Raw genomic sequence first — 16,086 nt, forward strand, 5'->3', positions numbered from 1 at the left:
CAGTGCATCCCACACTTAAAGGGTGTGGAATTATGCTCCACCTTCTTGAGGGCAGATTAGCTACGTAAATTATTTGGAATTCTTCTGTACAGGAGATTTGTCTCTTCCCCATTAATGTTTTTATTTAATTCTTTATTCATATCAGTTGGACTCAAGAGTATTTATATTTTATAGTTTGGCTTATAATCCAATACTATATTATTGATTTTCTTGCTCAAATTGTGTCAGCTTGGGCCATTGGGAGGTCTTTTATTTGATTCTAGTGTTCTTTTGACATATCTCTATTGTTTTATTTTTTAAGCAACTTCCTTATATTCTGGCACCACAAGATGTTTCAGGCTCATCTTGTATACTTCCTGCCCCAGCCCTACACCTGGTTATTTCTCCAAAGGCATTCTGGTCCTCTTTATTAGAGAATGGTGTTAGAATCCAAGATCTGGGCGCTGGGCCTGCTCATCATGATTGGGGTGTTTTTGCTTCCGTGGGCAGAGTTGGGAAGTATATAAATATATACCAATCCTCATATAAACATATGTATGATTATTTCTATATTAATTCATCAGTACATATATTAAGCTAAATTTAAACTTATGCCTTTACCTCGATTCCAGTACCACATGGTTTATTCTAGGTTTTCCCCTTTGCTTATCAGTAACCTTCCCCACTCCAACTGTGATAAACTTGGATTCTATCATCTGTCATCCATTTATTCATTTTTTTCTGTTTTGCTTTTTGTGTTTTCGGCCCCTCAGCTTGTGGGATCTTAGTTCTGCAACCAGGGATCAAATGTGGGCCCCCAGCAGTGGAAGCTCAGACTCCTAACCACTGGACCATGAGGGAATTCCCTATTCATTTATTTTTTCAACCTTGGTATATGTGTAGAGCTATTTCAGCATTGTTTACCCATACCCTATGATAAACAACTTTACCAGTTAGAATATAGAGCTTATATTCCACTCCTGAATATAATTTTAATAGAATTGGATCAGCCCTGTGACCTCTCAGGGAGTCCTTCTTAATGAATCTATTTTTGGCATTCTTGTTTCTGTAAATATGCTCTTCACAACCTGAGCAGAGTGATTGACATATCCAAGCAGATTTGCATAAAGTCTGAACCCTGTATGTGTTTTAGCAATAGACCCTGTTCAGAGCTTTTTGCCCGTATGTGCTTGACAGCGTTAATCTTAGGAGCTACTCTTTTAATTTCTGTGACAGATATTGATTGAAGTCTCACTAGCCATGAGTTCCTGTTGGGCTCTTAGGAATTCCAGATTTGATTCTTGCAAGAGATGCTGTTGGGAGACACCACATAAAAGCCAATATGTCATTCAAGAAATCCCAACCAACATTGGGACAGATAGCGTTTTGGTCTACATGAGCTGTTAAGTGTACATAAAATATCCGTGTAAAATATCAACTAAGAGTGCCCTGCAGAAATGAACCTTACATGAAAATCCACAGTATATCTCATTCTTAGGTGATGGGGGCATGGTAATAAACCTTATGGCCTGTATTTAAACCTGTATTTAATCCTGTGCAGAACATGGAAAGCTTCTAATCCAAGTTTCCATTTTATCACTTGGCATATGAATTCCAGGAAAAAGGCTGAAGGATAGGATATCCTTAATATATCCCAAAGTAGACTTTTTTAATGGTACATTTTGTCAAGTTATAAATACTGTACTGTATTAATCAGAAGTCAGTCATAAAAGTGGATTTGCAATACTAACACCATGTAACTTTTAATGTTTTGTTTTGTGATAAACAAGACCCTATATTGGTTATCAGAAGATGCTGGTAGACTCTAATAGGTCAGAGATAAGTAGATTTTTCACAAATCGTTCTTATATTTCTGCAAAGTCCACTCTGACTTATTAGCTCTATCTAAACACTGAAGCATGAAACTAGAGATACTACAAAAGGGAACTTGAAATGGACCATAGTAGCATTAAATCATGGAACTACCTTACATTTGTAAAAGAAAGCATGTTTCCTATCACCCATAAATAAGCGGAAGTGGAGCTATGAGCATAGATATGCCTCCTTAGCATTTAGAAGAGACCAAGATGAATAGGCTTGGCAAGGATTCTGACCCAGCAGGTTGTTGAGACAGGAGTTGGTTCCTGATGAATTTTAGCAACACCCTAACTTCCCACATTGGCTAAAGCAGCCAGCTCTCTGTAACATACTCATTCTCTGTGATTACCTGCCAAATGCTTATTGCAGACCTGTGGGGAGTTGTTTATAACTCCATGACACTGTTTTGTGCCAGATCAATAAAGGCAAAGGCACATGATAAGCTGCCCTTATTTTCTCTCTGTAGAGAAACAAAGAGCCCCACAGTTCAACTGAATGTTACTGACTAATCCTCAGCGTCACTTAGACTCTCCAGGGATTGTCCTCATTTGTTTTTCACATAACACTATAATTTTTTGAAATATGAATTAGCTAAAGTGCAGTTGTATTTTCAGGGAATTGAAGGCTTACCATACATTATCAGCAATTTGCAGGGAGCCGGCTGTGTGTGTGTCATATAACTGGAGGATTTCTCTCTTTAACAATAGATTGTGATGATGTATTTAGAAAAATGTCTGTATTGTTCACATATGTTAAAACCAGGTGGGTTTAAGCAATAGAAATTCAGCCAATAACACACGCTCAAGTAATTGATCCTTACTTTCTTCTTTTCCATCCTACATAGGAGTTAATACACATTTTAATAAACTGAATAGAAAATAATGGAGGGGTCATATTTTTCTGTGATGTGAGCTGAGAAAATTTTTAGGGAAAGAGGAAAGTATAGAGTCAGAGGAAAAAAAGACTTCAAAGATTTTAAACTTGAGTATGAACAAGGCTGGACTGTTGTGAATCTTACCACAAATTCTTCCTGGAAAAGCATAAGGAAAATTTAATAGCCAGGCCTTCAGGAAAACCTGCCAGCACTTTAGTCCTTTGAGGTCATTATTTTAAAAAAGACCTGATTAATTTTCTCTCAATTAATCTGATACTCAGGTCATTTAAAGTAACATGAATTTCATTTTCTTTGCTTGATACGTTAACAATATAAAACAATTACAGTTCTTTCTATTTCAATCTGAGTGGAGATTGTATCAAATTATGTATTGAATATATAATGCTCTCAGTTAAAAAGAAGCAGTGGAGACCTACAAAAGCCAAGAAACCAGAAGAATGTTTTCTCCAGGGACAGTTATGTTTACTAATGTTTCCCAAAACATTTCCTTGTTATGATGAGATAAAAGAATGCTTGTTTTGTTTCTTTTTATTTTGAATTTAATGCTGAGAGTCTAGATTTTAAAAGGCAACATAACTAGATCTACATGCATAGCGGTAAGGTTGTACTGATTAAATAGAAAAAATAGGCATCAACAAAAGTACTCTATTGGAGTTCAACATTCTTTCAATTTATTTTCTACGTGTTTCCACTTTGGACATTCAAACTGGGACGATATTACTAAAAATTCAGAACAAGTAAACATCAAACTAATTGTTTTTCCTAACTGATGTCTCATTGTCTGTTATAGAACTGCTCCAGCAGTTGGGCAGGGCTGCTATTGTATGCATAGTGCCACGTGGCAGGGACCGGGTCCAGCTCTGGAGGCCACTGCCTCTGTCCTTGGTAGCTGTGTGACCTTGAATTCAGAACCCCAGGGGTTTCAGTGGCACAGCCAATGTGGCACAACCCAAATTTGAACCCAACTAAGGAGTAGACCCAGTAGTGAAACAGATGGAGAGAAAATGTAAGATATGTTTTATTAATAATGTGATTGCATACATAGAAAGCTCAAAAGAATTTATAAGAAATTAGAGTTAATAAGTAAATTTGGAAAGCTTGCAGGATACGAGGCTGAAACACAGATATCAATAGCATTTCTCTATACTGGCAACAAATAATTTAAAAATTTTTCAAGTACACCAATTGTAGTAGTACCATAAAAATCAAATACCTAGTATGTGCATACTGAAAAATTACAAAACATTGCTGGGATAAATTAAGGAAGCTCTAAATAAATGGAAGCCTCTGGAAATGCTATATATCATGATATGGGGAGCAGTTACATGGGTATGTACATATGTAAACATTTATTAATAAATTAATAAACATTTATTAATATTATAATGTACAGTAAAGATTTCTGCACCATATGTGAGTTATACCTCAGTGAAGAAGTTTTTAAAAGTTAACAAAAAAACTAACTGACAAACAAACAACAACAATAAAAAAAAACACAACAAACTGGATTAGGGACATGGATCAGATATGTGACCACAATAGACTTTTCAATACTAGATTAACCTGTCTAGCCTACTGGCACAACTCTCGACTACAGCCCACATTTACCAAAGGCTGGAGAATCAACCAGAACCTTTGAGAATTGTCAAGTGCAGGCCTCCAGATGAGAGAGAAAGGGGCTGAGCTAAGCATGCCCAGTTTCTTTTTCTCAATCCTGCAAAAAGATGAATCACTCCACTCTTCCCATTGAGTAAGACAAGAGGCCTGAAATGGTACTAAGTAAGAATCTTCTTCACAAAGAAGCATTAATATAAGGGAAAGGGAAAGGAAAACATTTCTCCCCAATTGTGATTTCAATTATCTGTGCTTTAATCTTCTCATTTGTAAAGTGGTGATAATAGAACAAAATTCATACAGTTTTGTAAGAATTAAAAAAAGATAGTATATGTAAAGGACTTTGCTAAGTACCAATAAGTGTGGAATTGGAGAAGCAAAGCATAGGAACTTTAGAGGGGGAAAGACATCTTCAGAAAGATAATCTGATCTACTTGTGGTATTTTTTAGATTAGGAAACTGAGACTCAAGGAGATCTAGACCCTTGTCCAAGTTCCATGGCTAGTTGGATATGTAATGTTGATATATTATAGCAGAACTGCCTCTAGTGTTACTGACTGCAAGTTCATGTTCCCAATGCACAGTGAGGCCAAACAAACTGAAAAGTCAGTTTGGAGCTGAGAAAGGTTTATTGCAGGACCAAGCAAGGAGAACAGGTGGCTCATGCTCAAGAAAAACCAGAACTCCCCAATGGTTTGGTGGCAAGAAGTTTTTATAGGCAAAATTTGGGGTGAGGGCTACAGGGTGTGTGACTTTCTTCTGATTGGCTGGTGGTGAGGTTACAGGGCAGTGTTCCAGGGATCTTGTTCTCAGCCTGAAGTTACCATCCTCTACCTGGGTGAGGGTCTGCCTGCAGAAGAACTGGAAGATATTGTTATGTATATCCCTTACGGAGGAACCAGGACCCTGCCCCGTGGCTGCACTATTGTTTCTTTTTTTTTTTAATTAAAAAAAAAAATTTATTGGAGTATGGTATACATACAGTATACATACTATATATGTATAGTATACAATATTGTGTTAGTTTATACTGTACAGCAAGTGAATCAGCTATATGTATACACATATCCCCTCTTTTTTGGATTTCCTTCTCATCTAGGTCACCACAGAGCACTGAGTAGAGTTCCCTGTGTTATACAGTAGGTTCTCATTAGTTATCTATTTTATGCATAGTATCAATAGTGTATATATGTCAATCCCAATATCCCAATTCATCCCACGCCCCCCCCCCCTTGCCCCTTGGTATCCATACGTTTGATCTCTACGTCTGTGTCTGTATTTCTGCTTTGTAAATTTTGTAGAGACATGGATGGACCTAGAGACTGTCAAACAGAGTGAAGTAAGTCAGAAAGAGAAAGACAAATATCGTATATTAACGCATATATGTGGAATCTGAAAAAATTGGTACAGACGATCTTATTTATTCGCACTAATGTTTCTTGACTGCTCCTCCTTTGTTTTTGCATTCCCTCCATTCCCTGATAAGCAACTGTTTGAGTCTGCACTTTGGAACTCAGGGAAGGTCAAGGAGGCTGAATGAAGCCTATTTCTTTCAAACAAGAAACTGGGGACATGGAAAGAATTCCTAGCCAGGAGAGCCCCACAGGGTCCTGCTCCATTTCACTAGGTCCCAGGTGTTTAAGTGCCTAGTCCCGTGCTCTTTCTTTCTGCTATACCACTCTGCTGAATAGCCATCGTAAATGGCAGCAGATGGAATTGCCAGCCCTTCTCCCCACCACCGTGGATTTCCTGTTTTCAGAAGGTACACAGTCTGTTTCTACCCTCATAGAGGCTCTGTGTGCTGCCATACTCAGGCAGCAACTTATAGCCCTTGTGTTTTGCAATAAGAACAAGATTACTGTTTAGAATCAAGGTAGCTATTTTCACAATCTGCTGTGAAGTAGTTAGGCAGGTATTATTTTGAAGGTAAATAAACACAGTCAACTACAATCATTTGATTCCATTTAGTAGATTAGAAAATGTAGTAGTTTAATGATACCCTAGTGGCCTGTAATGGTTAATGCACCACAGAAAATGAATCATAAAATCCCCTTCTTACTAATAACTCTGAGACTAGTGTTATTAAAAAGGCACTAAACCCCAGGGAATCAGAGTGTTTTCACCTTCGCACCAAGTGACAATAATATTAGTTTGGATTCTCTATTCGCTGGTCATGAAAATATAGGATCTTTGGGCAGAAGGAAAACCTGTATCATATTCTATTTGTTTGATGATAAATTCTTGCAGCAGCATCTGGCACTGTTGCTATGGCAAAGAAAATGGTCCTGTAAAGGCCAGGTGATTTTCTAACTCTGTCACACCTTCCCAAATGCTAGTTCATCGTGAACTGGCATAGTAGCTGAAGAGAGACTTCTTACTCATGGGAAGTAGCATCCCCTTCATGTGCAGACCCAGCGGACTGGCAGGGTAGGGAAGTGCATGTGTCACTTTAGATTTACACAAACACACAAGCTGTTTGTGTTTATTTGAAAAAGGGTTTGAGTTACAAATATCCCCTGAAAACATGTGCCTAGCCTCCTGGTTTTCTGTATGATAAATACTGACAGGATGAGCTTCTTTGTCTTAATTTGCAGTTAATAGATTGAGTGCTAGTACTTCTAGTCAGAGAGACAGCTGTGCACATTTGGAACAATCCCAGGGAGAAGACCTCAAAAAGCTTGGAAATGATACTGGCGCACAGAAGGATGCCCTGTCCTCAGTCGCCAGAAAAGTGTCTCCTCTGTAGACTTCTATATCTACAGCCACGTTTCTGCCAACTTACAGAAAGAACAAGTATCAAGGGGGCATTTTCATACCATTGCTCTTTCCTCACTTATAAACGGTGGGATTCATGTCCCTTTGGCAGGATTATCATGATATCATTATTTGAGTATTGTATATAATAAACACAAAAAATAGTAGCCAGTATTACTATTAATGTGTATATTTCCCATTAAGACAAATGTAAAATTAATTTAAATTAAGAAGAATATTCCACTAATTGTTTATTGTGTATATGTATCAATAAATATACATATGTATACATGAATGTATATATATTTACATGTGTTATTTTATATTTTTTTCATATATATATACATATATACACACATATCTTACTCATAACATCAGTAAATAGATACAGTTGGAAGTCAGCATGGCTCAAGAAACACGTCACCATTTGACCAGTTTGCCTTAATTACACCGGTGTTTCTGGAATAATTATTACTCACGTCACTCACAAAAGTAACCCAGTTTGGACACTAAGTTATATGATAGTCCTAAATAAGGATCAAAAGGAAAACATTGATCTCGAAGAAATCCAAGACCAGTTACAGTCCCAATGCTGATGAATAAGGCATCCACTAGACAAGACAGTTTAAGAAATTTGTACTGGGGACACCAAAATAATTTTTAAAATATATAATACATCTTTAGTAGCGTTTATCAAAACAAAAACAAGACAACAGACTCAGTGGTCATAAGGTTTGTCCCTAACAGAGAAAAGAACGCACACTTTTTGACAGTTTGCTCCTAAGGTTGACTTTAATAGCTGCCACTTCAAGTAGATGGTTTTAGTAGAACCGTTTAAGTAGCTGCTAGAACCCTTTCAGTTACTGCTGCATTGAAGGTTATTTTGCCATCCAAATTTTGCCTATTTTTTTTCTTCTTTAACTCCTGGTAATTTCTCTAATTCTAACAGCTTTAACATTTAGCTCCAGCACTTGGGAGTTTCGGGCTGTACTTAAAGGCTCATTTAAAACTTATCAGACCGATGGCATTAATTTATCTCTTTTATATCCCAATATAAAAAAAAGCAAAAGCAAACTAACATTTAAGACCCAGGGGTTCTGGGGGGCAGACATAAATTACCTTATTTCAATGACTTTGCAGTTTTTTCAAGGAGGATGTTTGCTTTCTGCTTTACATAACTTCTAGACTTATTCTGTGCAGTTTGATTTTAAAATGCCCCTTCTGCCTCTCTTACTCCTATTTCGTCTTGGGAAGTGTTCTTTCAATTAGGAAAATATTACTTTAGCAAATCACACTTTTAACAAGTTCTTATTAAGCAACACTGGAAGATGAGTTAAAATGGAATTTGTCCCCCCTTCAACCTGACCTGGGTATTTTGTATCTCATTCTTAGAGTAGATGCACATGTACCTTTTTTACATTTTCAACTATACTTAAATAGATTAGCCTTAAATAGAACTCTTTGTAAATGTCTTATTTCATCTCAAGCTCAATGTCAAAGTCAAAACTCTTTACCATTTCTTCTAAGTACTTCAAGCTCTCTAAGTTCCTAAGATACTCTGTTATTCTCCAGCCCAGACACCTTGGGGTTCAGTGACCTATTCAGGCTGTCACCTGTGACATAGGTGGAAATGATCGCAGAGTATCTGAAATTCACACATAAAACTAAAGGTTTAGATTAAATGTGTAGTATGACTCTTCCATCAAGAAACATTTTACCTGAGTTTCTAATAATTAGCAAATCTTATTCAAATATTTCTGTACCACCAACCATATAGAAGAAGAAATTCATACTACCTAGTTCTTCTTTTTACTCTAGGTTTTTTTGGTTCTAGAGATGATAAAATTAGTGGAATCATCAAGAGAAAATATTGGGGTTTAGATAATGCACAAATTGATTTACAATGGATTGTGGATTGTCACAAAGGATATAAAAAATGCTTTTCCAGGACTGTGATATAGGGAGACTTTTAATATAAGTCTCTGTGAACCCAGAGAAAATAAGAGCTATTTTCATTGCTCCTTAAGGATTTCCTTGCAGTATGTGAAAGTTCTTTATTTTCACCTCTGTGGCGTTTGTTTTATATGTTATAAAGCTGTTATTGAATTCAGAAAATAAAATTGAATAAACTATTTTCAGATAAAGTACAGCAGAGATAGTCACAAATACAAAGCTTGAACAGGTAGGTTTGGCTTTCCCTTCTTCTGAGAGCCCTGAAAAGCATTTGGGAATTAAACATGCAGGTTTAGACTTCATTACTGCAACCTTGGTAGTGATCTGTTTTTATGTTACAGGCAATGAAAGCTTAGAAGAAAACTATGTCCAGGACAGTAAGATGGGGTTTGTCATCAACGCCATCTATGCCATGGCACATGGGCTACAGAACATGCACCATGCCCTCTGCCCTGGCCATGTGGGCCTCTGTGATGCCATGAAGCCCATCGATGGCAGCAAACTCCTGGACTTCCTCATCAAGTCCACGTTCATCGGTGTGTCTGGAGAGGAGGTGTGGTTTGATGAGAAAGGGGATGCTCCTGGAAGGTAAAGCAGTCTTTTCCATAATGGATCTAAATAACCCTGTGATCCTCTTCGAGCCAGACAGATGGATACTCTGGCTCCCTTTGGTTCCATGGTTTCTGGGTGCCACGACGATAGACACAAACGAGGATAGACGCAAACGAGGATAGATACAACGAGATAGCTAGAAAGAAAGGGCTAATGTTAGATGGAAATTACATTATAAAACATTGAAGAACTTCTTATTGGTAAATACCCACAATCCTGCATCCTACCAGTGCCACCCCTCTACCTCCCCACACACACATACAGCTATCATCCCTGGTCTTCCCTTAGAATGCCTGGGACCTCCCTGCAAGCCCAAGACACTAAGGAGATTACACCTGACCAGCAGGATTCTCCCTGGCACTGCCAACATCAGGTCAGCCTCCTTCTAACTGATTAGTCCCAATACTATACTGCTTGTGGAATATTTTAATATTATTCCTGCTTAAAGAACTTAATATATGATGGGAACCAAGTCTTCATATGTATCCCTTTTTTTCAGGTTAACTTATGTTCCTGCTAACATGTTTCTTAGAACAAGAAAGAAAAGAATTTTCTGTCTGGTATTGAGTCTCTATGGCTTCCAAAGAATTAATCAAGAAGCAAAGGAAAATAAAATCTAACTAACTATATATATTTTTCCCAAGTCATTTTATATACAGTCTCTTCTGCCACACTTGATTTATAGTACCAGTTAGCTCATATGTAATTGGTATGCAGAGAATGATATCAGTATAAACAGTAGTTGTGTTCTTTCATAGGAATTTTCTTAGGCAAGGGATGATCAGAACAGTGGGATAAAACTTAAAACCTGCAACAGGAAAGAAAAAAGGCCCTCAGTCTGGCTACTGCACAGTGTGCCCACAATCTTTTTTTTTTCCCTCCTAAGCCCTGTCATCTTTCAGTACATAATTTTGCAAAGTGAGAGATTTTAGAAAAGCATATGTGGTGATAAAACAGATCATCAAATCATTTAATCCTCATCGCTATAGGCATATCATCATCTTCTTTTACAGATGATAAAACTGAGTGTCAGAGAAATGAAGAAACTCGCCTAGAGTCACGCAGAGAGTAGCTGGCAGAGGCCGTGCAGGCAGAGGCCGTGCAGGTAGAGGCCGTGCTGGCAGAGGCCATGCAGGTAGAGGCCGTGCTGGCAGAGGCCGTGCAGGTAGAGGCCGTGCAGGTAGAGGCCGTGCAGTCTGAATTGACACTTGTCATATTTTTGCCGCATCGAGCTGCCTTTTAGCTAATCCTACAATTAGGCAGAGTTGCTGGCAACCTTCTTAATGTCATTTCAAATGTGCTGTAAGAGACTATTTGACCCTAAATAATTCTTCACATATCTCTTCCTTTCATGTAAGCTTAAAGTTCTACGTTTAGAGAGTGCCTTGCGGGGCCTAAGTGCATTCTCCCTGTCAAAATCCAACAGCTCCAGGAAGGATAAATGCTATAAGTAATACTCAGCAATTAAAGCGATGAATTTATCAGATTCCTTCCAAGCTGCCAGTGAGGTGGGAGCAGCTTTAGATGAAAATGAGAGTGGGAAGAATGGAATGATGCAGGGCCTGGGCGTGTGGAAAGCTTCCAGGAGCTGAGCACCTTAAGAAATGGTACCGGAGGAAAAAGTGATTCAGAGCACTGACCGCCCCCACCCCGCCCCCCTTTAAACCCATGGTTGTAATCCTGGGTTCTACTGGAAACCAGGTTCTATCAAGGATTGGATTTGGAATGGAAACCTTCCTTCATGATTCTATAACATACACAATGTGCCTAGGACAGGGCCAGATGCATTTCCCACACAGCGTAGACATGAGTTTCCTCCTCCTCTCTCTATTCGTAAACTATCCAAAATATAGGCCCACAATTTTAGCTTGTTTCTCCTTCATCTTTAATTACGTATTTAAATCAAGAGTTTTCCCCTGGGTCCCTTTTCAAGGATCATTTCCACAGGCTTGAAATTGGTCAGCTTCATCTGTATTCAATTTCTATTTCAACCACTTCCCTCTGTTTCTATCTCCTGTCACACCATCATTCACGCTTTTGGTCCCTCTTGTAATTATCTTAGTTAATCATCATGCAATATAGATTGAATGCATTGAAAGGATGCTGTAAAGTTGTAATTCACAGCGTGAGGATATTCCAAATAACCACCAACGTGCTAGAAGGGACTCTGGGGTCAAGAGAAAAGAGCAGTGTTCCTTAACACACACAGCACTGGGGAAGGCCTCTTTTTATTAAGTCAGTGTTTTTCCCTTGGTATCTTCAAGCATTTTTTTTTTCTCCAGCTTTTGGAACTTTTCAAAAGTATGTTTTCATACCAAAATATTGTGAATTTTTCAGTTCCTAAATGCTAATTAAGCGTGAACTGATTTCTCCTATTGAAATGAGGAAGTTGAAATAAAAGTCTTAGGAAACTGGTTTATAGGAAAAAGATATTCTAAAGCTCGCATTACACCTAAGCCTGCATTGAAAGTATGTAAGGAGATTTCACAATGTAATATGGAGTAAAACATAAAGATTAAAGGAAATGAAAAAGGGAATTACTCATACCAAACACAGCAGGCTCTGTAACCATAAGGACCTTACAATGGGAAAATATTGCAGGTGTAGATTAGTGTCCTTGATCAGCAAGATGAATGCGAGCCACCAGCCCACAGTTAATACCCACGTGGATATCACTCAGACAGCTACTCTGAGAACATTCTGGTTTGTCTCAGCAACCAGAGGAATGAGACCCCTCTATTAACCAAAAATCAGAAAGCAGAGAGGTGAATAACGCGCTCCAGTTGCACCGTTCTCTCTTCTCACTCCACGTAAGTTTTGTTCACCTGGAAAAGTAGGGGAAAGACTTCCTTTATGCCCCGAGAGTCCCCTTTCCCTTTAGGGAGCTGCTACTTATAGAAATTGCCAGAATCTGATTGTGGAGAAGCCACTAGCCATCCTGTGGGTGACAGGATGCGTTTGCATATTAAGAACAGGCAGCAAAGCTATTAAAAGATATTAGCTGTCTAGATAAAGAACTAGGCCAGATATGGCCAATAGGTTTCAGATGCCAGCTAAGGTTGATTGCTAGTAGCTTCCTGGAGTGCTGGGCTGAGGAGGATTCTGAGTCTGTATCAGGCTTAGAGGGAAAGAATTCCGAGATGGGTTAGGTAGGGATATTAGGGAGGGGAGGAAGAGAGCTGAGGAAGAGGAATATGTGTTAGTTAATTGCCAGCTATTTCTTTGGGTCACGCACAAAGAGTAAGAGATATTGTCCCATATTCTAGTGCAGGAGAGTGAAGAATGCACAGGTACTGTAGGAAAGAACCCCACTTTGCAGAGCCACTGAGGGAGAGTCAGGCATCCATTTTTGGGCAACTGCCACTTGAGTTATAGTTTCCTTGGAGTAAATAGCAACATGGAAAGAAGATTGAAGAATACCAGAGAACTGTCAATAACCGAGAGAGAAATGACTATGACAACACAAAGATGTTCTCATTTTCTTATAGTACGGAAATAACCAGAGTGTTTTAGCACATTAATAGTGCTACTAATATGAATGATATAGTGATATTGCCTTACATATGTATTTCTCCCAATTGCGAACAGCCTCATGTTAGTAAATTCCCACAAGAACCCCGTGAGCCTTACAGAGTTTAGTGACATTCCTAAGTAGTATAATCTACTATTAAAACATTAGGAAAGAGATTCCAGCTTATACATACTAATGTCAAATGCTGTGTTTTTTCCACCAAATTGGAAAATGCTCTCCACTGCCCACACTGGGAAATGATGTATCTGATCCCCAGAACACACTCTGGCTACAGTGAAGATTTCTAAATGTAGATTTAACCATTGTGCAGCACTGCAGCATTTGAAATAACTGAAATAACTGACACCAATTACTTGGATTCAGAAATGTTTGTCCTGATCAAGGAAGAGACCAGTTTAAATGTCAATGCTCAAGATGTTAAATCCCAAACATCCTTGCTAATTAAAGGTGCATTTCTCAGATTTCGTGCTCTATTAGCACCTAAAATAAGTTCCAGACTTGGTAAAACTCACCTCTTTTAATCCAGTGTAATTACAATGGCAACTGACTGTGAAAAAGGAATTTTGAATAAAAATACTTAAGCTAAAAATTAGTGTTCTGAAGAATTGTTACTTGATCAAAGAATAATCTAGTGAATAATGATTTGAAGGATATGGTGATCGACTCAGCACATATAGATTTTTTTGAGAATAAGCAGAGAGAAAAGTACAAGAATAATATCTTCTTTAATGAATATGGATGATACACAAACAGAGACTGAAGAATGGAATATACATTTTGAAAAGTCAGAGGATACATAACTAAATAAACTAAAATATTGACAGTAGCTGGCATTAGGACATGGGATGATTCTAACTTTTCTCTTTCTTCTCTCTATTATTACCTATTTACTAAATTCCTTTGGTTTCTACATCATGTCCATCTTCTCCAAGACACACATGTTGTTTTCTTTGTAGGTATGATATCATGAATCTGCAGTACACTGAAGCTAATCGCTATGACTATGTGCATGTTGGAACTTGGCATGAAGGGGTGTTGAACATTGATGATTACAAAATCCAAATGAACAAGAGTGGAATGGTACGGTCTGTGTGCAGTGAGCCTTGCTTAAAGGGTCAAATTAAGGTAAGCCAGCCACACATGCATTCTTGGACGGTGTCCATGAGGAGACCTCCTGCCTGGCATAAGCAAAGAAAAACACAGACATTTTTCTTTGACCAGACTGTCCAGAAAGGGTGCACCAGGCGTACTCTTTCTGTCCTTGTGTTTAGCAAAAATGAGGAAGACAAAGAAAGACTGGGCAATGGAATAGGCAAACCACTGGGATATTTAGAATAGTCTTTATTTGAATCGTAATGATGAGCTGCAATCTTAAATACGATATAGAAAGCAAGGGGATTAATAATCAAATTAAAAATTAAGACAGAAGTAAACGCGGAAACCAAAGCCAATGATACTGCTTACTCATAGTTCTAGCTATTGTCAAAGAAAGCAGAAACTGAACGATGCCAAATAAATGTATAACTAAAATAAAAGAAGCTAAAATGAGGTAACACAAAAGCATTGCTTACCACTTCTCTTTTCTCTACCAAGTTCTTTGAATTTTCCTGAAACTGGTATTTTCCAGCCAAGAGAGAGTCTTCACTTCTAATTACTCCCAGAAGTTTTTTGGGTTTGTTTTGTTTTTTTCCAGGTTGGGGCAAGTGAGTGATCATGATATTACTGTATATTTAAAACTAGAGTAAATAAACCTCATATACTGGACATTTGGCTGAATGGAGTAGAGAGAATTCTTGGTGAAGAAGACATGGAAAGAGCACTCTCTGAATCCCATGCTATTTAGAAACCAGACTGGCTGAGGCACTAGGAAATGGAGCGTAGGGGAGTGATTGTGAACTGGCAGGAGTGTGGATTCAATGACCTAATAGGTCTTTCCCATCTCTAATTGTCTGTGACTCATCTCTGGGAGCAGACAAGCCGTCAAGTAAATGTCACAAGGCACAGCTGGGGCTGGAATGTATACGGTGTGAGGCTTCTGCTCTCTCGCCACGTGGCCACGCTGCTACGCCATTCGCAGGAGCCGTGGAACCAGCCATGCGAGGGAGAGGCCCTGAGAAGTATACTTAGGGGCCTTTAGGGCAAGAGTCTAGTAGTGCTGGTACAGCAGCTGGAAAAGCTTTATCACTGCTGATCAAAGGATGTGGAGGATCTGGAACCTGCAACATCGTTTAGCAGCTGAGAAGAGCTGTCTGGGTGGACTCAAGCTCTCAGTAGAATCCGTCACTTTGAGTGTGAAAAAAACTTCTGAGGCAACTCACCCTAGTTGCAAATGTCACTGCCTTCTCTGCAGATGTGATATTAAAAATATTTAATAATTGTCATGATAACCAACCAATCAGAATGAACTCCATTTTAGTGCTGTGACAGGGTGCTGGAGGCCTCCTGCTATGCCCACGTTTAATCCTTGAGTTGTTGGATCATGGGAAGATTTAGGTGAGGAATCTTACATGGATAGGGTAGTATGGGGCAATCAGGGGGCTTGGAGAGACACCATTAGTTTCCAACCAGTACAGAAGCATTTCAGTAGTGTAAGAATGACTCCAGGCAAACCATTGTGTACGGGCCATACGTCAGTGCTGCTTCTCCCCAAGAATCCATTTCTGATTCTTATCCAGATGGAATTTTTCACATGGGGCTGTCTGGTGGTATTAGGAATATATCCTCCGAAATTGAGAGGCCTAAAACTTCTCCTTGACTCTTACCACAGGATGCCAGACCAGTGGATTCTGGGTTAGTTATCTTCTCTGGATGGTAGGGAAAACCAGGGAGACCTGAAGTCATATGATTGGGACAGCCCAGAAGCCCTGGG

The 16,086-nt window shown here is 38.7% G+C and overlaps 1 protein-coding gene across 2 annotated transcripts in view; it reads left to right on the forward strand.

Annotated features, from left to right (window-relative positions):
- GRM1 (glutamate metabotropic receptor 1) overlaps window positions 1-16,086 on the forward strand; it is a 346,953-nt gene that overhangs the window by 273,136 nt on the left and 57,731 nt on the right. For both annotated transcript variants that reach the window (XM_024747977.1, XM_024747978.1), the window contains exons 4-5: window positions 9,415-9,661; window positions 14,174-14,342. In XM_024747977.1, coding sequence (XP_024603745.1) covers window positions 9,415-9,661; window positions 14,174-14,342 — 416 coding nt within the window. The remainder of the gene's footprint in view (window positions 1-9,414; window positions 9,662-14,173; window positions 14,343-16,086) is intronic.

This window comes from Neophocaena asiaeorientalis, unplaced genomic scaffold (genome assembly GCF_003031525.2).
Source record: "Neophocaena asiaeorientalis asiaeorientalis breed wild unplaced genomic scaffold, Neophocaena_asiaeorientalis_V1.1 scaffold123, whole genome shotgun sequence".
NCBI classification, from domain to species: Eukaryota; Metazoa; Chordata; class Mammalia; order Artiodactyla; family Phocoenidae; genus Neophocaena; species Neophocaena asiaeorientalis.